This window comes from Abramis brama (assembly GCF_963993115.1).
Source record: "Abramis brama genome assembly, chromosome: 23".
In the NCBI taxonomy this organism is placed as follows: Eukaryota; Metazoa; Chordata; class Actinopteri; order Cypriniformes; family Leuciscidae; genus Abramis; species Abramis brama.
Genome location: NC_139985.1, coordinates 14,884,910 through 14,912,098, shown reverse-complemented (window position 1 = coordinate 14,912,098; position 27,189 = coordinate 14,884,910). Strand labels below are relative to the sequence as shown.

Below are 27,189 nucleotides of genomic sequence, written 5' to 3'. Positions count from 1 at the left end.
CAACATCCTCCCAGACGCTAGCAAGAGGAGAAGTGTGATAGATTCCTTCCATTGAACAGTCATGCTTTAGTTGATGAGCTGAATGGCTGATCTGTCTTATTCCCTGTATTTGGCTTCTAGTCGGCATGTTATACGTTGAACATTTACTCACATGAACACATTTAGCCCCATAGTGCTTTTTCATCATTGCTTGTCTAAACCATTTGCAAACAATTATGTTCCTCCCGAAGCCCATTGTCAACTCCATACACACAAACACACACACATGCTCACAATTCCCTGGGGCTTGAGGAGGGGTTGTTTCTCTAATAATGAAAGAGAATCTGCCATGGCCACGAAGAGTTTTCAAGCCTAATCATTTCTTCATTTGATCAATCTTACTGAGACATACACACACAAACAACTCTCTGTAGCACCTAACCCAAATCTGTCATACATTCTCATTAAGCTCTGATGAACAGAATTTGAACTGAACTTTAATTACCCACAGTATTAAAGGAATAGCTCACCCGTAAATAAAAAAATCTGTCAAAAACTGAAATTTTTCTTAATTCCTTTTTGTGCATTAAGTTCAAGAGAAAAGTAGCATCGTCTGATAGAATAGTAGCATCATGAAACAATCTCAAGACTGATCTTGTCTGATCGGTTGATCTCATTTACAAAACTGGTGTAAATGATTCATTCACAAATTGAATTGATTAAATTCTTGAGTTCAGCTCAATGATCTGGTTTTGGGTCAACTCTGAAGTAGAAGATTATCAGACTTGGAAAATAAGATGCTTTTTTGGTGACTTTGTTTGATTTTGAGTCCCCATATATTGTGATTGCATGGAAAAGAGCAATTGCTTCATTACTTAATTTCCAGGAGTGATCGGTCTTTCTATATCTATAGTCTTTAGTTCTAACGCTATAGCGACACTAACTTTATAGCGGTTGACCAGAACAATTGCAATTATTTCTCATTTACTAAATTACAATCAAATGGCTTTCCCCACACATTTTGCGTCTACACAGCATTTTAATTTTTCTGCGCAGCCGTGACATCAGCTTAGAGGGAACATTGATGAGGGTGCGTAAATTAGTTTTTTAGATGAACTGTCCCTTTAAGCATTATGCGCTATCCCAATGTCCAATTATTGAAAATACCAGTATAACCAACCCCATACTCTACTTACAGGACATGAGATTTAAAGATTTGCTCATCATGACCATGTCTGTCGTTAATGGGCTGTTGTCATTTATCATCTCTGTAATTTAATGTCTGACGAAGAGGCAGCCGACTTAGTCATGCAATGAATTGCCCATTTAAACAAATCTAAGACTGTGCATTGTACAGCTCTTGCAATGGCCTAAACAGCGTAGCGGAGAAAGCTGGTAGCAGATGAGCAGAGAGAGGTTGAGACCCACACTGAGTCATCTCTTCAGTATTAATGTCAACTCAGGGCAATTAGAGGCTGCAAAACTCACTTAGAAAATGTAAAGGACATAGAAATGAATCATGGTGATTGTTCCCTCCATTAAGCAGGTGTCAGGCTTTGATACAACTGATTTCAATTTAGTCTTTTTTATGCATCTGACTCATATGCTGAATTTAGTTTTTTGCTAGTGTGAAATTTTGTTTCAAAGCTGAAGTGTGTGATTTCTGTGCCACTTACGTGACTAAATGAATTTGCAAAAACAGTGGGTCTCACTCACTAAGTGGCAAGCGCAGAAATTTGCGCGTGAAATCTGTGTACAAATGTTTTCACAAACAAATATTGATTCACCAATAAGTTTTGTACTAAAATGCATTCTAAATTTATGGGGAAAAATGTAGGAACAACTGAAACCACATGTAAGCAAAAATAATCAAACTAAGATGAAGTTTTTTTGTTCACCTAATATATTTCATCATAGTGCGAGAGTAACGAAAAAATGTGTTATAGCTCAAGCTGATATAGATGTGTATGTACAGCTGGCTAATGAGAGGTCAGTATTCTGGGTCTGTTTAAAAGGTGCTTATTGTGTTTGAACTGGTTTTGAGGATGACATGCTTGGCATTGCTCGTATTTACAGAGCTTCATATGCTTGCTGAGAGTAAAGCCCTTGAAAAGCTCTTATATGAAGATGGTTTGGGCATGTTTTATGCAAATGGTTAGTCTCAGGCACACGGTCGCACATCTAGAATTCTCCAAATTCATTAACATTTAAAAGAGGTTAAGAACTAATTCACATGTGTATGAAAATGTAATGAATTAGGAATTAGGAGAAGTTCTACTGTTCATACAATCCACATATAGACATCAATACCCAGTGATTGACAGATAACCAGTTAGCTCCGCCCCCAAACTCACACCAGTTGTGCCTTGTCCGACTGGTTGGGAAACACAAACAAACAGAAATTAATCAAATGGCAGATTTTTTTTTTTTACATCTAAGAATATTCATGGGACATTTATGAAAGACACTATTATCTTGATGGAGACAAAAGTTAATTATTTCAAATTTGGAACGGATTGATCCAAGAAATTTGCCTCATGAAAACCAACTTTTTAACTTCTCGTCTGTGTGTGGGTTTTGTTCGAATTGAAGAGTTGTTTTTTATTTGTGTGCAAGCGTGTGTGTTTGTGGCCGACACAGGATCTCTAAAGTTTACGAAGGTCACCAACTTTGGTGTGTCAAATTCCTCAACTGGCCTCTAAAACAGAGTCGTCTGTGGTGGAGACTCCTGTGAGTGTGACCGGTCTTGTCCTGAACTCCCTTTGTTCTTATCTCAACAACATCTCTTAGATGGCATGTTCGTCTACTTGTAGACAAAAAGATGACTCTTTTGAGGGAAGAATAAAAGTGGGCAATGAAAACTTGAGATGCTACTTTAGAAATAGGACGGATTTGCACACACAGGCTGTAAAATAGACCAGATGGTGGAGTTCATACATTGTTCGCACTCCCACACACAGAATCCTGTGAGGAAGGAAAAACTGCTTACTAGCGTCATTTCAAATCTGTGAGCCTTACATATTTATTTAATTTCATTGCCTCTGCACTACATAGGCTACTTAAGAGGTCTGTTATCATGTTTAGATGCACATATGGCCTGATTTGCTACATCATTTGCTTCATACTAAGCAAAATAATAATAACTTTTACTAAGCTTGTAAAATAATAACAAGATCTCTATGTGGGTATCTGATAAGAAAATAAAACTCTTCAGGCTGAGATTAAACACTAAATGATAGTATAAACAGATCAATAATGTAATCAAGCACAGCTGTAGCCTCTCTACAGAGGAGGTCAATGGAGGCAAAGACTTCAACTACGCTAACTGATTTATGCTAGTTTGGCTCTAAGCTAGCTAGTGGAGCTTCATAGCCATATTACAGCCAGCAAAAATGATCTGCTGACGCTTGTTTAGCAAAGGAAGTCTTTTTGGTTTTGCCAGTAAAGCACCCTGTTAGAATTTAAAACAACATACAGTACCTGCTGACTGGCTAAGCTGGTCTTTTTAGCAGCATATATGTCTTCTACTGCACACTAATGCTGTGTTGTATTGTTATTAGCAAAGCATACCTGTATGACAAAACCTTTAATACCAAAAGTGCTAATTATCAGGCATGTGTCAACACCGAATGCTCACATGCTAGCTGCTGCATACTGACCTCTGGCCTGAAAATGATAATTCACGATAAGCATGATGAAAACAGACACAGTGCCCTTTTCTCTAGCCTGACACTCAGTTTCATTTCATTGTTTTTACGGGTCTATATTGAGGGCTTGATAGCTAGCGTGTAACACAGATGAACAAATGGATAATTATGTCACATCCTCTGACTTGTTACGCCCGCACAGTGACGAATCGCCGGAAGGGGTGACAGATGCAGCGTTTGGCGGATTGGTCTCTCGGCACCAGCCATGAATGATAAAGTAGAGCGATTACATATTCCAGCCACAAGCTAAATTGTTTTAACATTTTAATCAGTAATTAACATCAAGCCAAGAGCCGTTGGGATGCAGACAAACTGGATTGAATTTTTCATTATGGTACATGGCTTTCATTTGGTTTGTGATTTTATATTAAAATTTTCAGAAGGTACAAGCTCAGTCACATTAACAGTTAACATATTTATGACGCTGTAAGCTTTGCAGCATTTCTTACAATGTTCCATTAAAGTCGCCTATTAGATTCCTGTGTTTTAAATGTCTCATTTTTTTGTTTAGTGAAAGTGTGCTATTTATGTCCTTTCTACACCCACATGCTGGGGGGTTTAAGAAACAGCTCTGATTTGGCACTGTAGAATTACAGCCTACCTTCTCTCATGGAAGGAACTGTGAGTTATTTCAGATTTCAACGACTTTCACCCAGCAATTAACAGGGATAGAAAATAGCTCAGAAAAGGCAGGTGTGCCACGTCATAGTCTATATATTTGTGCGTGTGCGTTATATACATATTTGGGTTTTAACGACAGTCTCTTAAAATATCTAGTAATTTGAAATGTTTTATTACAAGATTAGCTTAGCTTAAGTCATGTAGTGCAACTCTCCGAAAACAAAATAAATATTAACATAAAAAAAAAATTGTAAGTAGTACTGATTAAGTTGTTTAAACTAACACATACATGTATTTTGTAAAGAATCAATAGTTATTTCTTTGTACTTGATGGTTACACCACGTGACTTTTTCAGAGTAATTAAAGGGATACTTCACCTCTGGCAAAATGGACTTTCAATAAAAGTCGGCTGCCTATAGAGTAGAAGGGAAAATTTTGAAATAGGTGCTACCTGACTAGAGAAAACAAAGAAAAAAGGCTGTTGTCTTCCCTTTTGCCAAATAAGTAGGAAAACTTCAACACCCATAATGCACTAGGCATGTTGCCATCAAGACCACTCCCACCAATCTGCTAGGGAGGCGCTTGACCAGAGTCAAATGGTGCCTTGCTTTAGTAGGAAATACTTCTTATCAAACTTTGAGTCATAATGGTGTTGACTTGTAATGTTCCCGGGTGCAAGAACTAGAAGAGTAAATGGTGGGAGTGAGTTACTTTTGGTTTCCAGTGAAGGATCCAGCGCGTTGTAGGCAGTGGCTAAAGGCTTCAAAGAATCGTAAATATGAAGAGAACACTACGACAGAAAATCTGAAAAACCTCCATGTTTGTATAGTCAACATTTTAAACAACAAGCCCAACAACGAGTGTTTTAGGCCAAACAGAGGGGAAAGCTGAAAGAAACTTCTATTCTGTCAATTTTGCCTGAAGCAAAACGGCGTCACATATAGGTAAGAAAGATGTTGCCATAGTGTTCCATTTTTACCATGATGGTGTTTATAAAGTAGACAAAGTATAGTGAACATACCCTTACAATAACTGTTCTGTTAATAACTGTTCTGAACACAAAGGAAGATATTTGGAAGAATGTTTGTAATCAACAGATCTCGGTCCCCATTGACTTCCATAGTAGGAAAAAAATATACTATGGTAGTCAATGGGGACCGAGATCTGTTTGGTTACAAACATTCTTCCAAATATCTTCCTTTGTGTTCAGCAGAACAAAGAAACTCATACAGGTTTGGAACAACTTGAGGGTGAGTAAACAATGATAGAATTTTCATTTTTGGGTGAACTATCCCTTTAAAGCTGCAGTCCGTATTGGCGCTCTAGCGGTTAATAAACATAACTGCATGCGTCTTACGAAAGAACATTTTAGCCGGAGCTGCTTCTCTCTGTCTCTCTCTGTCACGCAGGTACAGGGCTACTCTGCAGTGGTACAACCCGAACCAGTCTAAAATAGTCTGAATATAAACACTTATTATAGGTGTATCGTAGGATTCAGGATAAGTCAAAAACACGGTTTGGAAAAATGGATTCACGATACTCGATTATTATATAATTTTTTAACATTTTGAACACAAAAAAGTTACAGCTTTAATCACTGGCAGCTTGCTTATTATAGGTAGACTGTGGAGATTTGGAACGGCTCCAGTTGATGCTATTGTGTGGCAGAAGGGCTGCTTTCCATATGTGAATCAGATCTGGCCTGACAATTCCCACAGTGCCTCAGTTTCTTCTTAGTAAGTGAGGAAAATTAGTAAAGACAAAGGAGGGTTTAATTCCAAGGCAAAGAGGTTTGGGGTGCGTGTATAACCCCACTCTATCCCTGCACTCTGCTCCGTCTCTGGGACGTCCCGTACAGAGAAGCGTCTGTGTATGAAGCAGAGGGAGTCTGTGAGAAACAAGCGCATGATGAAAAGCATACTAAGAGTGTAGATATGTGTGAAATGGACCAAGACCTGCAGTTTAACACCAAACTTTCTCCATCTCCAGTGTCCCTCACACACACACACACACACACACAAACACTCCATCCCCCATCATTTGCAGTTCAAATAAACACACCAAAATGGTAGGTGTGTGTGCTCCCCTTTCTGCTTGATGCCTGCCTGGGCCATTAATGCCATGTAGGGTGTAACGTTCTTCTTGAGAGAAATGTAAATAAGCAGAGACCACAGGGCGAGATTTAGAGAGATGAGGACTGTTGAAGTGCAACGAGGATTTATGGAGCTAATATTGAAGAATATAGTCCATATTTCCTTCTCACTATATTTATCATCTCACTCTTTTCCCGGTCAGTAAGCAAGACACCATTTAATATGCTATTTTCTCTATTCTCTAATCTTTAGCATCTCTAATTTAATTAGTTAATTTTCTGCTATGTCTCATGTACAGAATGTTGTGGATTTCTGCCTTGTAGCAGTAACACAAATTTATCCCTTTGCCATATGCCTTTTAAGCTCTTAATAGATTACCAGCCATAATGAATAGTTTAGATAAAGTGTTCTCTATTAAGTCTCCTCCTCTTTATTATGTCATTCCTGTAATGTCCTTTTGTCCTTTCATATTATCTCCTGTTGTTTCCATAGCAGCCTGAACCTCCCTCCTCCTCTAATAGATTGTTGCCCATTTCTGGGTGAAATTAAACTATTCTTGTTTTTCCACTTCTGTCTTCTGGAAATCTCAAAGGTGCGAAGCTTGTCCAGAGGTGTAATATATCTCTTTTAAAAATGAATTGTTGAAAGTGAGTCCTGACATGGTTTGTCCGTAAGAAGGAAGTCTATGTAGAACATTTTGGACAGAGGGGTCATACGTCTCTGGTAATGCATTTACCAGATGGGTGATGAAAATTGTATACTATCTTTCTTTAAAGTAACTGGCAATTTGTTTGATGTTTTTTTTATTTAGTGCTATAATATTCATACATTAGGTGTGGTTTAAATATTGCTAGGCTACAAATATTTTTGGACAATTGTAACGTATTAGGATCAATAAGGACTGTTATTTGAATTCAGTCTAATCTGAGTCTGAGCTTTTTTAATGAGTTGGAGAGGTTTAATAGTGACACAAGGTTATCAGTCATAAAGTGGAGCGTAAGTGTGTCTCAGCTGTAGTTTCTGTTTTCTGCCAAAATGTATCGAAACAAACTTATCATGCACATTTATCTTGCCATTCCTCTCCATCTGTTTCTTTCTCTCTTCCGGACATGTCAGGCCTATCTCAGTCCCGGCTCTGTGTAAATGACTGTTCCCTGGCTGCTGCAGCCTCCCCAAACTAAATATTTAAACAGGGCATACTTGTGCTCCCATTTATTTAACTTTAAAGTTTAACTTGCTGCTCTGAAACCATCACTAAGTGAAAGCTAGAACGCTGTCCTCAGTGATTTCCTCACGTGAAAGTGTATAATTATCAAAATAGTCCTTTTTTGCTCTGTTTTACAAGATAATGTGCATTTGTAATATACATGAACAGGATATTTACAATACTAACTATACTGTAAAAAGAAATTGTGTAAAGCTGTGGTTGCCAGAAATTCTCTATACGAAATGGATAACAAACTGGATGGCATATTGATGCCTGTATATTTTACAATTTACAATTGTATATTTCAGTAAGGGATGTAATGTTAATATACCACTGTTATACACTAAATCTGCTTTTTACCTTATAAAATGTATATTGATAACCACCATAACAATACAGGTGGCACAATACCACATGATGAATCAGAGTTCATTGTGCCCTTTCCATAAATCATAGCCAATACTTGTATAGACAATTAATTGAGGAATTAACTAATTAACTGAAAATGGAACACAAAACACCCAAATTTACATTACTGATAACAAAAATTGTTTCTATAAAACAATATGTCATGTCACGCGGGGATTTCTGGGAATGTCCTTTTAATGTTTTTCACCTTAAATTATGTGTTTCATATAATGCGATGTTAAACCATTTATAGTTTTTCACTGTATAGAGTTATGTTTTTTACTGTAGAATTTCACAGTGGTGGGTATCGCAAACCATACATCACAAACCCTGCAGGGGAACCCTTGATTTTAAACTACAAAGAGAAAGAATATGCCATTCTTTATCATCAACATTAGTACATTAAATACTAGTATTTAATGCACTTATGTTGATAACAAAGAATGGAAAATCCTTTCTCTTTGTAGTTTAAAATCAATATGGGACAAGGTTATCCTATTCAAATCAATATGATAAATGAGTTAGGTCAAAAGTAATCTAAAAGTAATCAAAAAGTAGTCAGATTACATTACCTTCAATTTCTTATGTAATGGGTTAAATTACTAACTACACTTTTTGTTATGTAATTTAGAATCAGTAAATAATACCCAGCACAGGCAATTTATCTATTCTTATATTTGCTAAAACAGGAAGGATTTCAGTAGCTTGCTGGCAATATTATCCCAATTTAGGTGCATATAGTTCTTAACTTTATAAAAGGACCACTGGCAAGACCCTGTGCATTTTGTGAGAAATAACATGCTGTGCTGTGGGATGTAACAACCATCTCTGAGTGGATCTTCTCTGGTAGTGAATGAATGGATGTTCAGTGAATTGGGCCCTGGGATGTGATGTAAGAATCTTTTAAGAGTCACTGACCCAGCCCCCTCACATTGTTCTGACTGAAAGCACAGGTTTATATTTGTGCGTATGATTGGTATGTGCGAGAGAGAGAGAGAGAGAGAGAGAGAGAGAGATAGAGAGGGAGAGAGCTGTTTGGAGTACATGAATCATCAGTGCTGTCCGAATGTATTTTTAGAGACACTTCATTGTTTCATCTTAAAAGAAGCCATTAAATGTACAATATAATAGTCCATGTGTCATGTTGTATCGCCACTTGTAACTCTTCAGTGCAGTAAAAAAACTTCCTGACTTATACCGTCAAACCAAATCTGCCCCACTTCTGAGTTGAGTCAGAAAAATGCATGTGGATGGCTTAGGAAACTTCCCATCGTGCTCTGCAGCTGCTTTCCTCCCTTTAATCTGATGCATTGATGGATGTGGCACAGCAGTACTTCCGTACAGTGAAGAGCCCTTTCAAAGTGGAAGAAGTGGGGCAGAAATAGCCAGCCAATTCACAAGGTCACACAGCTCAGTGTCCCAGTGCAGCATTGGATAGCTTAATGTTTTGCACGGCCTGCTGTCCCTTCTGTCCTCTCTTCGCCTGTACAGATTGTAAATAGTTAACAAAACTCCAAATTGAATTTCAAGCACAGTCTCGGTTGTAACCCGTAAAGAAAACTTTCACTTTTTATACCACATTTATACAATTTTTGCACATAATTCACCCTGACACATGAGAAGAACGTCCAGGCTTCAGCATAACCGTATGAAAAGCTATCCAAAGGCATGAATTATATTAAAAACAAGTCTGTTATAATAATGGTAGTAGCCTACAGTGAATTTTTATCAGGGGGAAAAAGAGCCATTTGCAAAGAAAGTGGAAGAGGAAGAGGTGGTTTGCTTTACCTTGATTCCTTGAAGCTCATTCCCTGGATGGAATTTGGTTATCTCATCTTGAGGTCTCACCAGAAAAAAGAGACGTAAGCATTCCTCGGCAATCAGCTGTTGAGCTGTACAGCTGCCCTAGTGTTGACTTAGAATGATAGCCATCAGCATTTTTGCTAAGAAAGGGGAGTGTGGTGCTTTTGTGAAATTAAAGAAACATCCATTTTAGTCTACCTTTGCAATCCTTATTCAGACAAAACCAAATTTACACGGATTGCCAGTAACTAAAACTGAAATCAATAAAACGTTTTTGTTAATTAAAATAACACTGAAATTATTTAGTTGCTGGCAAATAACTGAAATAAGTTTAAAGGGATAGTGCACCCTAAAATGAAAATAAAGTCATAATTTACTATGGCGTGTTGTTCTAATATCATATGCCCTTTCGCGCTCGCGCTCTTCCATATTATGGCAGTGAATAGTGACCAGCATCAGGCTTTTTAAAAAACATGCAAAAGTATCAGAATGGTCCCATGTGACACGTGCCGTACAAGTGTTCTGGGGGTATACAATCAGGTTTGGTAAAGAAAACAACTTGAAATTTAATGTATTATTTAAATAAAATCCTGACCTTAGCTGTTGGTCTTCTATGCACAGCTGCACAACGTGAGCGTACGTGAGACTCTATTAGTGCCGCAGTTCACTCCAACTATTTTAGCAGTTTGTAAAAGTGGTTTTATATGGTTTAATTGTCATTCTTTCAACTACACTGTGCTTACTTGGTTCAAGCCGTTTGATTTGTATTGTTCATTTGATGTCAGACATGCAGGCAGATTACTGTGATTTAACACACACCTATAGAAGCGTTTATTCAGCCGCATGATTTGGAGAGCAGCGTAGGCTTGTGGCCAGGCATGTCACTGAGCTTGTGGCTGTGGGGAACAGAGTGGCTGTCAGTGCGTGTTACTCTCCAAGCCTAAAGCACTGGGACGGGGGTAATTGATACTACTGTGTGTGTGTAGGGGTTTGGCTCAGGCTTGCATGGTAAATGAGAAGCACAGTCCAATAAGAGATACCCTCTTTTCAGATGGCTGCACATCCACACAGAGAACTTAAGCCACCTGGAAGTTAAAGAGCCAGCTGCATTCAAATAGATTTATGGACGTTTTATTAAGGAATTTAACCGCTGTTGTTGGCTTTCTTTTTTGGCTTTCTTTTTTTTCTCTCTCTCTTTGTTGCGAACTGGTGTTGTGAGCGAGCTTTTGAAATAAGTATTGATTTACCCAACCAGGCATAGCTCATGCATCATAGCATAATCTATGAACTTATGTGTTGGTTTTTGGTGGTCTTGGTTGTCTCACCATGAGATTTCAGATTAGCGGAGAATTGGGTGAAATGTGTCAGTGGGTAAATAGGGTTATATTATTTACCCACTGACACATTTCACCCAATTCTCCCCTAATCTGAAATCTCATGGTGAGACAACCAAGACCACCAAAAACCAACACAGTGCGTTCATAGATGATTCTATGATGCATGAGCTATGCCTGCAAAAGCTATGCCTTTAATCTTGCAAACTTGCATATATTATAAAAAAGAATCTGACATGCTCAAATGTTCTGTGAGATATGTTCAAATGTGCTCTTTTGTAGGGAAATTATACAATCCAATAAAGTTTCCCCAAAAAGTTTTTAAAAGCCTTTATTCAGTTGGCTTTTTCATGATGATAATAATAATAATAATAATAATTATTATTATTATTATTATTATTATAATGGGCTGCAAACTCACATGTTTTTGGCCACAAATGCCCTCCTCCTCTGGGTGTTTTTTTATTTATTTATTTATTGGATATGCTTTTTTTTTTTTTTTCACATGACCATATATTTAAAAAGAGCCCGTCATATACAGCTGCCTGTGATTAACAGATTTTATTTTCTAAAAACGAAAATAAAATGTGTGTGTGGCAGGTAATATGAATGTTGTTATTATAACAAATTATTAATGTTGAAATTGATTCAGAACATTTTAAATATTTTCAGTAGGCTATTAAACTTTTTTCTGGCTTATTTATGAAAATTAAAATTGTATCCTAAATGTGTACATTATTTACATATAAACGGTGTTTCCCCTCCGTTTTGCCTTATGAAATGCGTGTATTGTCTGGGCTCTTTACAGTTGGAGGGAAAGAGACTGATTTGCATGTAAATGATTCCAACAACACCAGCTATTCACGGTGCTAATTAAACTAATGTAGGGACGTTGACTTGCTGACATCATGGACGCTCATTACCATTCAGAAGCTCGAGTGGGCAGAGCGAACAGCGAGCCAGTGGAGTCCAAGCCACGGTTCACTGAGCTCTCATAGCCTGTTATTGAGGGGAAGCGCAGGCTGTTCATGGCTTTACGCCCCGAATGCTGCTGGAACTACCACGGAGAAGCGCGCTGGATCTGCGGGGACGCTTCGTGCTTTCACGTTACTGTAAATGTTTTATCCAAAGCGCCAGAGCTTGAGGCATGTCTTTCCTGGACGATACCTTTGTACGAACTAAGGCTGGTCAGTCTAGTGCTTGATAAACACGCGCGGAGTGAATCGCAGCGAGCGCTTGTTTGTGGAGAAGTGAAAGTGCGCCAACACATCGCTTTTCAGGCTGGAAATGTGTAGCGCGTGCTTAGATCGATTCACGACTGGCGACATCGAACTCTCTCATCTCCGTTCATGGTAAAAGGTAAGTGTAGCCTACGTACGTGGCTCGATCTGTTACAATCGGGTCTGCAGTTTAAAATCTGCGTGATGACTTTTCCCTTCGCTCGCTGCGTGATGTGGTCGAGCTATTCCGAGAAAGTTGATACATAAACTAGCCTACATTTTATAAATCAGACGTTGATACGGTTTCCGTCATCTAATGTTACGGATCCACGCGTCTGTTTAAACGGTGTTAAAAATAAACCTTTTAGACGCCTGCGAACGACTGAATACAACTTTTCACCAGTTATCGTGTATCTTCAGTCATTGCTAGTTGACCTGTTTCTGATAGTCGGATTAAGCCTTTGTTTGGTGATGTTTTGTTGGATTAACACATAAAGTGACAAAGCGGAGAATAATGCCCAGGAGAGAACGAAAAACCAGGCAGCTGCTGTTGAATTCGTACAAGCGATTTTCTTTGCTGAATATTGCACACGCTCGCGATTCTCGTGAGTGCAGATTCTTTTGAATCTGATATTATCATTTAATTGCTTAAACACAGGGTTCAAGAAACCAGGTTGAATAGTTAACGGAGTTGGTTCGAGGTTCTCAATTCAACAACTCGTTTAATCGTTTGAGAATCGTCTTTCGTGCAAGTTGAGTCGCTATTCGCGAATCGATTAATGCACTCACAAGTGAATGCCTGTTCACACCGTGGACAATGACTATTAAGATTAGGCCTACTATAACTATAAAGTTTTAATAATAGGTATGAGAACAGGAAAGTCCACACCACAGCTATGATAACGATACAGAGGAAAGAAATGGATGGAATCATTTTCAGAGCGATTTTTTTTTTCTGCTGATGGAGGGCAAATCAATCTAACTTTAAAGAGCTCGAGCACTTATCAGCATACAACATAGGCTAACTGCAGCTGGCTCTTATAATAAACAGAACGCTATGGTCATGGCGTGTAGGCTATGCTAATATAGCAGAACAGTTAAAAATTCAGCGGTCAGTGACAACGTTGTGACGCAATTACGCAAATAGAACTGAATCCATTTTTTTAACCATTTGAAAGAACCGATTTGCGGAATGACTCTGACTTTCCATCATTGATGGGTCACTCGCTTGCTTGTCAATAGGATGTTACTCTGGGCTGAATCCATCTTATTCTACAGCACCATTTCAATTAAATCAATATCGTTTCCTCCCTCACCACTCGTCCATTTGAAGCAGCCTCCATTAAACTGATTTCTTTTTCTTCAAATAATTGATTTATTCATCCGTCTAAGTTCATATAGTAGGTCATCAGTCACAAAGATTGTCTTGTTTTAATTACTTGTCACTGTCTATATTATGAGCTTCTAAGTCATAAAGGCTCAGATATGTGACTCTACTACAGTAGTACGGTCTTCCTGTGAATACAGATGTCGTGTATTTTGTGTTATTGAAGCACAAACTAATTTAATGCCACAAAACAGTGCTTTGAATATGAAATTGGCAGAATTATTTGTCTTTTTTTTTAAAACGCCTGTGTTTAATGTGGGAAAAGTACACACAGTTGCATATGCACAAAAGATAAGTGAGAAAAGAGCGTGAACTGGCTTTCACTAGCATCCAGCTGTGACCAGATTCTCCACTGTGTGATGCCCTTTAGAAAGGTTATTTAATTCATCCGGAATGATGCCATGGAAAAGCCTGGGAGCCTCATCAGAGACTGGAATTTTGTAAAATCTACAGCCAGTGTTTAGGGTCATTGAAATACTTTTATAGTTTTTGTTCATTTTGAATTTGTATTTTTACAATTTACATGTACATTTTAATTTGAAAGTTTTTGTAATTTTGTTGCGTTTTGTTGTTTGTGTTTTTTAAAAGGTTAATAGTTTTTATCAACCTTTTTATTTAGTTTTAGATTTAGTTATTTTAGTTAAATATTTTTAATTTCAAGGAACAGTTTTTTTTATGGTTTTAGTTAACTATAACAACCTTGGCTACTGCAGACCTGGTTCCTCACTTATTAAATGGCAGTTGTATTAAAGATGACAATGCCACTGTTGTCTAGCAATAGGCTATTGTTAAAAAGAATTAGATTGTCTGGTTGTGGCACAGGCCTGGGTTTTAAGGGGATAAGTTTCCCTCAAGCTAGACAGAAGTCCACATCTGTTGTTGTCTGAACAATTTAAAAATGCAATGATTAACCCACAATAAGCAATTGTCCGATCAGATCATAAATCACATTTACCACGTTCCGCTTGGTTGTCTCAGGGGCATAACAACCTTCTGTGTCATCCCTAGATTACATTCCCAGTCTTCCATATTTGCTATGTAGGACAAATCCTTTCTAAAGGCTCTCAGTGCAGGCTTGTAGATCACATTGACTGGGTTTTAGCATGACGTTTGTAATGAATTCAGCATGCGTAGTTGCAACCCGGCATCCTTTTTAATTCAAATCACATTTAGATGATTGGAAGAGCATTATCGATGGACCGTGCAGTGGTATTGAGCCTGGAATTTGCAGTCATGTGCAAAGCATGTCAAAACATGGAACGTTTCACTCAATCCTTTTTTATGTGTGGTTAAGGACTGAGGAGGGAGTTACGGTGACCTAATTTTTGTCCAGTTCATTTATCTGGACCAGCCCGGCATCTCCGTGGAACACTTTTCAGAGTCATCTTAGAAATCTCAGTTCAGCTAAATGTTCATCCTTTCCAGATATGCATGCATTATTAGTTATGATATATATTAAAGTGTTCTGAGAGAAGACTTCCCAAGAGTGCTGGATTGCAATTCCTTTTTGTTTTCTGGCCTGCCCTTATACTTTCTAGTTATGCTCTACAGAATGACTAGTCGCTGTGGGAGAGAGTGGATAAGTTTCTCAACAGTGTTTGATATTCACAGATGGCCTGTTTGAAGGCCTCTATGTTCCTGTGAGTTTTCAGTATTAGTGCGAGTTGTGAAGTTGCCAGTTGCCACCCTCAAGTAATGCAGGTGAATTGTCCTTGCTCAAGGGTGTTGGAACTGCAGAGAGACCAGCTGCATGGCCTATATATAAGTCTGCTCACCGATTACCTCCTACAGAACCTTCCATCTAATCTCTGAGTCTTTCATTTTGATTCAAAGAGATGCTTTTTAAACTATTTGAGGTTCATGCAGGTTTTAAAGCACTTCATCCATTTATAGGTTGTTGCTGTTTCCTACATCTTAAATATTTATAAGTGAACTATTGTGTTCAAAGCAAGTGTTTCACAACCTTTTTTGTCTAATGTATCCCCCATAGCCTTTTAGTAAATACCCCTTCATTAACGCCAAGGAATGTTCCTTTTGAGTTATATTTGACTGGAATGTCATTTGGGATCTGCCTCCATCCAATCAATCCGATGGATTGAGCCAAGCCTTTTGTATAGTCCATTTCACTCAGATATATATTACAATTGGGAAAAGATCCCTTGCTTGATACTTTGTTACATTTTGACTTTAATGTTATTAAAGTGGCCATTATAATAAGACACTTGAGGTTGTTTGTTGTCCACAGGTTTTGACCATTTTGCTGCCTATTATAGTGAAACTTTCCCTGAGAGACCTAATAGAGAATTTGTTCATAAAACATCCAGATGAGATGTTGAACAAGAGTGAAGTCATTTGCACTCTTTCTGGTATTTAAGACTCAACTAGTATGAAATATCATATCAATCTCAAGTGAATACACTGTCAGTTCTTCAGTCATTTTAATAAGATATGAATTACAGTTATACAAGTGTTACATCTTCTTATTGTTAAGAAATCAGTACTTTTATTCAGTAAGGACAGGTTAAATTGATCAAATGTGACTGTAAAGGCACTTATAATGTTACAAAAGAATTCTATTTCAAATAAATGTTGTTCTTTTGAACTTTCTATTCATCAAATAATCCTTAAAAAAAATCCTGTATAACAGTTTTCTATAAAAAAATTATTGAGCAGCACACCGTTCAAGAAATGTTTCTTGAGCAGCAAATCAGCATATTAGAATGATTTCTGAAGGATCATGTGACCCTGAAGACTGGAGTAATGATGCTGAAAATTCAGCTTTGCCATCACAGGAGTAAATTACATTTTAAAATGAAAATAGAAAACCAGTTATTTTCTTTATAATTTGATTTTTGATCAAATTAATGCAGCCTTGGTGAGCATAAGAGAGAAAATCTTACCCCTAACATTTGAACTATAGTGTAGGTTCAACAGAATCTATCCTTGTAGCCCAATGGAAGCCGTTCAAATACTCACCTGCTTATGAAACTATAGGTATGTTTACATGAACAGTTATAATCGAGCCACAGTGGGGTCTTGTGTAGTTGAGCTAAAGTCTTCATCTATTCAAGAATACATAACGCAGTGGGACATTTAATATTTGTAGGAATAAGTAAACGTTGCATGTTTTTAAAGCAAATCCCAAGGTCACTTGTAGTCTGATTAACATGTATATGCTGGATGAAGCCAAGATACAATTACATTATCTAGGTCTGACTTAACAAACGTCTGATGTGATTTTAGTCAGACTATTATTTACGTGACATTTTAAAAAGACAAATAATTGTTTTATATAGAATGAAATCTCACATTTAAGTGCGTGTCAATGCACTTAAATCTTGTATAGGAAATTATACCATGACTCACTCTTCATATCCTTAGGACAATAGAGGCATGCTAACAGATTTGCTGATGGCTTAAACTGAACCAACAGAATCTTTTTTGCCTTGCTTCCATAGCAACTAGAGTTCTTTGACGTAGATGAACATGTTCTTAAGTTAACCATCTGGCCAATGTGAAAACGTCAGTCAATCATTGGGTTACTGGCCGGTGTCTGTCTTTGACACCTTGCAGCCTGTCAGGCCTCTGAGGTGCTAATGGGATTGGCCCTAAGTGGGCGGCTTGTTTTCTCTTCCTTTGGTCTAAGAGGTTAGTTAATCTGACCAACTGGCCGGCGTGCTTGAAAAGTGTGGTTTTGGCAGAGTTTGACGCCTGTGTCTGCTTGTCTGGACGCTAACCAGACGCAGCGTGTTTGACTGGTGGAGGGTGTGTTTCATCGTGACATGAGTCATTAGACGTGTTGTGGGTTTTTGTTGGAATCTACGGGCCGCCCCTGGTTATAACCAAATGTGGATATGTTGATTGACACAGTAAAAGAATAAAAAGAGAAAAGCTGGATGGAAGAGTTACTTGAGAATAGAGCTGCACGATTAATCGTTAAAGGATTGTGATCTCGATTCAAACACCCACACAATCTTATTCATAAATGACACCGATTCGCCTGTTTCTATGAAACCTTTGACAAAATCACAGCAGAACATTCAAATCTGCGTAGGCGCTGCCACTGAGCCAGAGAGAGCATTTGTTATGTATATAGGTATGAAACGGCTTCACAAATAGTCTTTTCAACCGTACGATATCAATATTTCTGTTACAATTATTCATATTATCACAGAAGTACTTGGATAAAAGTGTATAGTTCGGATATTAAAACTGATGTATTCAGTAGCAATAACATTTGAGTAAATGTCTTTATTCAAACAGATTTTTTTTAAATAATTCAAATTATTTAACATTTTTAAATAGACTGCAGCAATTAACATTTAGTCAGAACCCCTAGTAGATTATGTTATTTTGTTTAGTTGCCTGTTTAGAATTGTGGGAGAATTGTGCTCTCTATTTGAAATAAAACAATCGAAAAAAAAATTGATTCTCAGTTTATCCAAAATTGTCCATTTAAGGGTTAACAAAACCAAAATAATCATGACTGTTAACAACAAGGATTTTCTTTTGAAAATACACAAATGGCAAGGTGTACTATATAGGGATGCACGATATATCGGCCACCATATCGCCATCGACTGATAAATGTTCATTTTTAATGGTATCATATCGGCCCGATAAGAAAATTTGGCCGATATATTACAACCGATTAAATAATGGATTATTTCCTGTAGCTGAGACACTTCAGATGCGCACTGTTCGGCATGATGGTTTTGAATAGCTTGAAATATGATTGGAATCACTTCTAAAAAAGGAAAATACAACAAAGTGCAACATGTGCTGTCATATAGGCTACATAAAATTATAATGAGAAGATTATAATTGTGTGCATGAGACATGGATTTTAATGGTGAGACTATTGTTTTTGTAATCAGGCTCTCAAAAATTATATATCTGTTATCGGCTTCCGTATCGGCCAAAATGTTCATATCGGTGCATCCCTAGTACTATTGTTTTATTTAACAGTTGGTTTCTTTGCGTTTAGGAAGATCTGTCTCCACTGTAAGTGCCCTCGTGAGGAGCATGTTGTGACCACCATGCCTCTAGAGATGGAGAAGACCGTGACCAAGCTGATGTATGACTTCCAGAGGAACTCTACATCCGACGATGACTCCGGGTGTGCTCTGGAGGAGTATGCCTGGGTGCCGCCCGGACTCAAACCTGAACAGGTAACGCTATTTACTGCCCTGTACCCAAATCATATTTATACTTCCATTCCATAGTTTAGGGTCAGAAATTGTATTTATATAAAAAAAATATATATATATAAAAAAATAAATAAATATATATATATATATATATATATATATATATATAATTTTTTTTCTTTTTTTTTTTTTTCAGCAAGGATATGTTAAATCGATCAAAAGTGACAGTGAAGAAATGTTTTTAGTGTGAAGAACATTTTAATAATCTAAAGAAACCTTCTCCACTATAAAGAAGAATTTGTGGAATGGAAAGTTTCCATAGATGTTAAAGGTTCTTAAAGGAACCATCAGCGCCATTAAATAATCTTTATTTTATGCATTAAAATGATTTTTGAAGGATCGTGTGACACTGAAGACTGGAGTAATTGGTGCTGAAAATTCAGCTTTGCCATCATAGGAATAAATTACATTTTAAAATATTTTTTTACAATATAATTTTTGATCAAATAAATGCAGCCTTGATGAGCATAAGAGACTTCTTTCAAAAACATAAAATAATCGTACCAACCATAAACTTTTGACCGGCAGTGAATTTTTTTTTTTTTTACGGATTGATAAATGGAATGCAGTGTGTTAAAGACAGTTTTTACTTTCATCGGTATGTTTAGAGAAACATTGAGGCATTCTGCATGAAATTTCGACAAGGTTTTAAACGTTTGCAAGTTAAATACCCTTGAGATGAATGCCTCTTTATGATCACTCATTCCTGCTGCACTGATTTTTGTTACTATAGTGATGCTCTGCTTCAGAAGGTTGGTGTATGAAGTTTATAAGGCACCGGTGTGTGTAGAGCTCTTTATGGGCCAGTGAAATCATTTATAGATGTGAGTTTAATTTTCATGATGAACTGAAGAAAGTCTTAACGCAACAGCAAAACGGGTCAATAAGTAATAAAGCACCTCCACCATCTGCAACGGCTGTCGGCCATATTGTGTCTCTGGAGGTCACATGATGTGCTTCTGATCAGCTCACATTTGCCAGACTGAACGATCCTATCTAGGAAAGATAATGAAATTGATGGTCGACGTTAGACTGATATATTATGAAGCCTTTTTATCATCTCGTTTATTATAAATACTTGATAAAAATGATGGGAGCCAGTGTATATAGTAGAATAATCTCCTTTAGATATTGTGTATTATACTGATAAATGATTCTCTAGGCTGTATTCCAAGAGCCCTTGGTTTGTAGTGGCTCTGGTTTAAGTCAATACCAACAGTTTTGCAGCATTCATGCAGATGGATGGGAGGAAGTTGCTGGGATACAAGAACTCGGTGTCCATGCATGTTATTAGCAAGCTATTAATTATGCCTCTCTCTGTGCTTTGAAAGCTGGTGTCTGCAGTTTCACCCAGAGACAGTGATTACCTCAGGCCATGACAAATTAGCTTTGCTTAGACATAGAGTGGAAATTTAGGCCATCCACGTCCATAATAAGATAAGATGGCAGATCCCTGCTGTGCATTTCAGAACATTTGGGATCTGGTTTAGAACAAGAAATCTGGGTTCGCTTTATTTTGATGGTCCCTTTAAAATACATTCTGTTGAGTATAAGTAACATTGTTCCTACATGTTTACTAACTCTATTAGTAGACTGGTAGGGTTAGGGTTAGAATAAGTTGACATGTAGTTGCAAAGTTACTTATAGTCAGTAGAATGTCTGTTGGAGGTCCATCACAATAAAGAGTTAGCAGATATTAAGCAGACAGACTACTAAGACTTTAGTGAGAGTTAATTACTTAAAGTCAACAGATGTTCAAAAGGGACCATCAAGTACATGAAAACATGATTTGCTTTAGCTGAGGTGTTTAGGAACTGATTATTTTAGCTGCTTGGGCAAACTTTTAAATCTGGCCTTTGCTTCATTTCTCAGATTTTAATTTAAATTATTCATTTGATACAATGCACTTGTGTACATACGTTTTTCTTTACATTGTCAAGTCACCTTTATTTATATAGCGCTTTTTACAATACAGATTGTTTCAAAGGAGCTTTTACAGTGATTACAGGAAAATAATGTAACAAAGTTTGTTTCTAGAAGAAAATAGCATCATAGTCCAGCTTAAGTTCAGTGATGGTTAATTTTTGTTGTAAAAAAAGTTATTAGTTCATTTATATATCCGCTCTGGAGAAAACCGTGATGTCATCGTCCAGCTCAGTTCAGTTCTCATATAATGGTGTCAATGCAGGCAGATCAATAATATTGTTGAATATTAAATGTCCCCAACTAAGCAAGCCAAAAGCCAATGGCAACAAAGGTTGAAAAAGCCGACAGTGGCAAGGAACCAAAACTCCATCAGGTGACAAAATGGAGAAAAAAACCTTGGGAGAAACCAGGCTCAGTCGGGGGCCAGTTCTCTTCTGGCCAACTTTATCCAGTTCCATCTCATTGTACTTAATTCCTGTAATTACACATATAATTACACTGGTGTTGACCCTTCCATTACCCCTTAACCCTAACCACACCACCAAACCTGTCCCTAACTTACCCGTGCTCTACCTCAATAGCAGCAAAAGTGTTTTGAAATAACACCTTTGTGAGCCAGCTCTTTTAATGAATTTATATTTTCTTCAAAAAATGATGGTGCATATTTACTGTGTCATCCAGTGTATGCTATGCCTCCTTTCTCTATTCAATGGAAAACAGCTGTCTGGGCTCTGGTTGGTTTGCCCTCAAATGAAGAGCATTTGCATTTTCTTCACCCTCTCTCTCTGTCTGGCGCAAAATGCAGTTGCAAGATCCCTTGACACTGGGGCGGGTTGCCAGATCCCTTCCTGCTGATTATAGTTATTTCCACAAGCTGTTCCTCTGTGTGAGTGCTTTGGGCTCTGGGTCCATGTCCTTCTGATCGCTGCGTCACAACAGTTCTTTTGCTGGCCCAGGGAGTGTGTTATTGTTGGATGTCTCCACTGTAATTTACCAGGACCAGACCACAGTTGGTGTTCCGTGTAATTTTTCAACTATCCCAAAAGAACCTCTGCACGAGTCCTTCAGAAACCCCTTGCTGACACTGTACCGGCCAACACAAGCAACGGAAGAGCAATCGGCTCGTTTAAAGAGACAGCTCCTTATTACAGCGAGGCATTAAACACCGGACATGGACGGGGCTCTGAAAACAAATCCCACGCATTACAGAAGAAGCTGATCATTTTGTTTCAGACCGTATCCCAAATGTATCCTGGCTCTTGTAAAACACATTTTGATGGGGCTCTGAGATGAGCAGTATTTCATCTGTGTCTTTACGTATTACTCATTCACGCTGCTTGGTAAAAACACAATGTAAAGTAATAATATGACATTCATGTTGTTCTTTAAAGCTGAATGTAATTTTGCACCCCTAGTGACACCAAAGGGAACTGCAATCTGTTTCAATTAAAAGTACAATTAGTATTTAGGAAATGTATTAGCTTTTGCTATTGTATCAGTTGCTGTGAAATTTCATGCGTAACAGCAACTGATATTTTGGTTTTCGATGACAACCATTAATCTAAAAATGGGGTGTAATATAGGCTATATATCTTTTTTTACTACTTTCTTAGAAAACAGTCATTATTTTTGGAGCAGTGTTATTTTAATATAATTCATATACTATATCAATATTTAATAATATTTTGAATTAGCTTTTTTATTATAAAATTAAAAAATATTTCATTATGTTCTGTCATTTTTGTTAGTTTTTTTAAACGTTTCTACATAACTTTAATTTTAGTATTTTTGATTTTGTAATATTAACACTTTAACATTTCTCATTTTTGTGTACGTTGTTTTAGTTAAAAATTGTAATGTTCATTTCATTTAACAAAAGCTATTTTTTGCAGATATGTTCAGACAGTGAAAACGCTGCTTGCTTAGGCTTTATTTCATTACAGTTTCTCAGTTGTATTCAGCACTGTTTCTTATTCCTGGTTGTTGACAGAGGCAGATGGCCCTTGCTTTATATCAGATTAAGCCATTAGGCCATCAGATCTGTGTAATAGGTTTGGACGGGTGGTCTGAGGATGCAAGAACCTTATTATGGCTCCTGCTAAGTCTGGATTCTTCACTGGCCTGTTTGTGTTCCAAAAAGTCAGCCACGAGTCTACACACAATTATATTATAGTGTAATGTAGACTCGTGCTCTCATTATTTGGCCAATTATAAAATGAAATGTGTGATGTAATTACACTTAAATTTCATTATGTTGATTAGACAACTGTGATAATGATAATGTCCATTTTCATTCAAAAATGTAAAGCTACGGTTAATTAAGCTGGGATGAGATCTAGATATGCATTCTTATCATCTTGAGATAAAGGGTCCTCCATTTAAACGCGTCAGGGGGGATAGAAGGGGCCGATTCCATTAACTCGTGCATTGCTCATCCATAAATCACTCTGACTGTTATAGCTGCGTGTGTGAAAGGCGAGGACCTTGGGCGAAATAGGGGGAAGGGGTTAACACCAACAGGGATATAGAAACAGTCTCACCCAAGTGCCAAAATCCAAGTGTTTGATTTAACAAACCATGTGAAAACAAGACTTGGTGGCCCTCAAACCTTCTGGTGCTTTATTATTAATGTTTTATCATATTTATTTATTTATTTTAAGAATAATCATAAAAATATGTGTCAGTAATAGTAATTTACTAGTTATTCACCCCTGTGTTTGTGACTCGCAAATAACAAACTGTGTAAAAACCTGTTGATGCTTTAATAAAATGTATTATTATTATTTTTATGCATCAGTTTACTAGCAATAATCGTATAAAAAGAAATTTACTTGCTGTTTTATTTATTTCCTAGCATGAAATCACCCCTCCAATTTGTGACTACAAACCACTTGAAAACAAGACTTTGTCCCACTCAAACCTGCTTTTGCAAAATTTCCTTTATGTATTTAAATGATAATAATAAATTAATATTATTTTTATTTAATTTACTATCATGAATTGAAGTAATTCAGAGCTGATATTGTACTCCAATGTCATTCCAGGTACATCAGTATTACAGCTCTTTGCCGGAGGATAAAGTACCATACGTGAACAGTCCTGGGGAGAAGCATCGCATCAAACAGCTTCTGCATCAGCTTCCCCCACACGACAACGAGGTAAGATCAGCTTGGGCTCTTGCACGAAAAGGTCACCTCTCAAAAAGCATGTATGTTTGTGCGTGCCATCATTTTTCACACGTGTCTGTCCATGTTTACGTGACACCACTGACCTGAGCTCTTGTTGTGCAGGTGCGATACTGTAACAGTCTGGATGATGAGGAAAAACGAGAGCTGAAGCTCTTCAGCAACCAGAGGAAGAGGGAGAACCTGGGCCGCGGTAACGTCAGGCCCTTCCCGGTGACCATGACTGGAGCTATCTGTGAACAGGTGTGCAAAGTGTTAATTTGTGTGTGTGTGTGTGTGTGGCATTTGAATGAATCATAGTTTGGGGTGGAGGGTGTTGTGGCCACAGGAAGAGATCAGCTTCAGTGGTTCATTGAAACTGGTAGTTTTGTTCTTAGCCACTTATTTTCATTGTCGGTTTTAAGGCTTCCTCTATAGGTTTTATGTGTAAGTCCACCTGGGATGTCATGTTAGTGCCAGTAAGTGAATAAGAGCTGAATATAAGAGCTGAATCTAAGCTGGATATGCATGTCTGTGACCACCTGCCTTGTTTCTCTCTCCTTCTGTTACCTCTCAGGAACAGATGTCACACTGACACAGTTTGGCTTTTTTTGGTGCATTCTTTTAAATGTATCCTCTACTGTGACACTCTTAAAGATATAAGCCCCCATTTAGCTCCCAGTGTTGTTGAAAAGATGCATTTTTTCCAATAAATATTGGTCTCGAAGGTGACGGGCATGCATCTGCCTGGCCCATTAAACATTTGCTGACTCTCCGCATAATGCAAGATATTGTGAAATGCTGAACGAGACCTTTAATGAAGAAACCAGCTAATGTCAGCTGTTCCTTTATATATAGCAGATAGAATATGGTGGCCACTTGTTACAAATTTTTTTTTTTTGCTTTGTCTGTGGATATGCAAAAAATACGCACACTTTCATACATAAGTTTTGGTTTGGTAATTGTAAAGAAATTAATATTTTTATTCAGCAAGGATGCATTGTAATGTAATGATGCTGAACATTCAGCTTTGCCATTACAGGAATAAATTGCATTGTAAAATATATTCATATAGAAAACAGTTATTTTAAATTGTAATCATATTTCACATTATCACAGTTTTTATTATATCTTTGATAAAGTTAATACAGTCTTTGTGTGCAGACTTTCAAAAACATTTTTAAAAAAAATTTAAAAACTTTTTTTGCAGGGTGTTTTGTCTGATCAGAGTGGAAGTTTATATAGGATGCATTCTTAAAAAATAAAAAAAAGCCTGATGCAGAAATACAGGGGTCTCAAAATGCAGTTTTAGTTTAAAGATTTTTTTTCCCATTTTAAACTCCCTCTATAAGCATGTAGATTAAAACATATTTTAGTTTTTATATCTAATCATTTGGTGGACAACTAGTCGATCTATAAACACATCTGTTCATAATATTAGAGTCTTAAGATAATGAGTATTGATTTAATCTCGTACCCTGCTGCTAAATGACCTATAAATGTCAACAAGACTCTTTTTAACCCTTTAACTCTCTCACATTTTTAGTGTGGGGGACAGATAAACGGAGGTGACATTGCCGTCTTTGCGTCACGTGCGGGCCACGGGGTGTGCTGGCACCCACAATGCTTTGTGTGCAGCATGTGTGACGAGCTGCTGGTGGATCTTATCTACTTCTACCAGGACGGGAAGATCTTCTGTGGTCGCCACCATGCTGAGAGACTCAAACCTCGATGTTCGGCCTGTGATGAGGTGAGATACTCTCACCCTGCTATTACAAGACATGAACCTCTTAACATTAGTATGTATCTTGTACGTGATAATTAACCATGGCTGCTTAATGTAAAACTGCAGATATTTGGAATATAGTCCTTTTTAGGTAAAATTAAAATGCTAAATGGCACAAAACATTGTGAATCACTCTTTTTATTAAGGTGTTTTTCAAGGAAATGAGGTTATGAATGTCCTAGAGTTTTAACATTGAGGAAATTTCATCATCTTAAGACGCGGTCACATTAGCAAAGCTTTTCACAGGTCCATTGTCAATAGTGTAGCGATACATGAAGCCCCGCTTACTCAGAGGTCACTTCCAAAACAAGCAGCTTTATATTTGTTGCGTGTTAAAAGTAATTCCGATGTGAAATCCATACAGGGAAATGTTTTCACTGTACATATGGATTCCTATTGAGAGGACTGCGTTTAGATGCGGTCACGTATACCATTGTTCGCAAAAAAATCCAGTCATCCCAATAGGAATCCATGCGATCAGGAGTTTTGCATGCGACTGAAAAAGTTCCCCTTGCAGGGTTTTCTCATTTTCAAGATCACGTGAATTTGCCACATTTTATCCGACAGAAAACTGCTAGGTTTAAAATGACTTTTCTGTCTGCAATGTTTCATACATCTCTACGCCTTTGACAGTAGACAATGGACCTTTTTTCGTTGCACTTTCAGTAATGTGTCTGCAACTTTTCGCTTTAAATGTAACCGCACCCTTAAAGTGCACAAGAAAAACGAATGCTTTAAATCTTGTCAAATGCAATCAAAATGGAGTTGTCTCTCATTGTGCAGTTAAAGATTAAACTGAACAAGCCTTGTTTTTCTAGTTCCCATTTTATGTAAAGACAGCTGAATACATTGCATGATTACCATGGTTACAGAACTTCATCTCTATAGTGATAATGGAGTTACTGCTGTGCTGCAGCTCAGTCTGTTGCCTCAGCAGACCCTTTAGCTTCAGTCCTGTCACTTCCACTGCAGAAAAGTGATCTCTCTTTTCTCTGCTTCTGTCTCTTAGATCATTTTTTCAGATGAGTGCACAGAGGCAGAGGGCAGGCACTGGCACATGAAGCACTTTTGCTGTTTCGAGTGCGAGACGGTTCTGGGCGGCCAGCGTTACATCATGAAAGAGGGCCGGCCGTACTGCTGCACCTGCTTTGAGTCCCTGTACGCCGAGTACTGCGACTCCTGCGGGGAACACATCGGTAAGAGCCCATCTATCAGTGCCGACCTGGAATCCCCTCAGCATCCACGTGCGGCCGGTCCGCTTTGCTCTTGCAGAAATTGCACCGTAGCAAATGCCAAGAGACGACTGACCTGCTTTTTGTCTATCGTTAAGATATTAAACATAA

The 27,189-nt window shown here is 37.6% G+C and overlaps 1 protein-coding gene across 3 annotated transcripts in view; it reads left to right on the top strand.

Moving 5' to 3' along the window:
* Nucleotides 1-27,189, top strand: part of prickle2b (prickle homolog 2b) — a 42,867-nt gene that overhangs the window by 11,163 nt on the left and 4,515 nt on the right. The window contains exons 1-6 of one of the 3 annotated variants that reach the window (XM_084101128.1): nt 12,088-12,512; nt 18,748-18,931; nt 23,941-24,054; nt 24,187-24,324; nt 25,607-25,810; nt 26,856-27,042. In XM_084101128.1, the coding sequence (XP_083957254.1) occupies nt 18,800-18,931; nt 23,941-24,054; nt 24,187-24,324; nt 25,607-25,810; nt 26,856-27,042 (775 nt within the window). In that variant the 5' untranslated portion in view covers nt 12,088-12,512; nt 18,748-18,799. Of the gene's footprint in view, nt 1-12,087; nt 12,513-18,747; nt 18,932-23,940; nt 24,055-24,186; nt 24,325-25,606; nt 25,811-26,855; nt 27,043-27,189 lie in introns of those variants that run through there. The other 2 variants (XM_084101129.1, XM_084101130.1) reach the window with 2 other exon arrangements.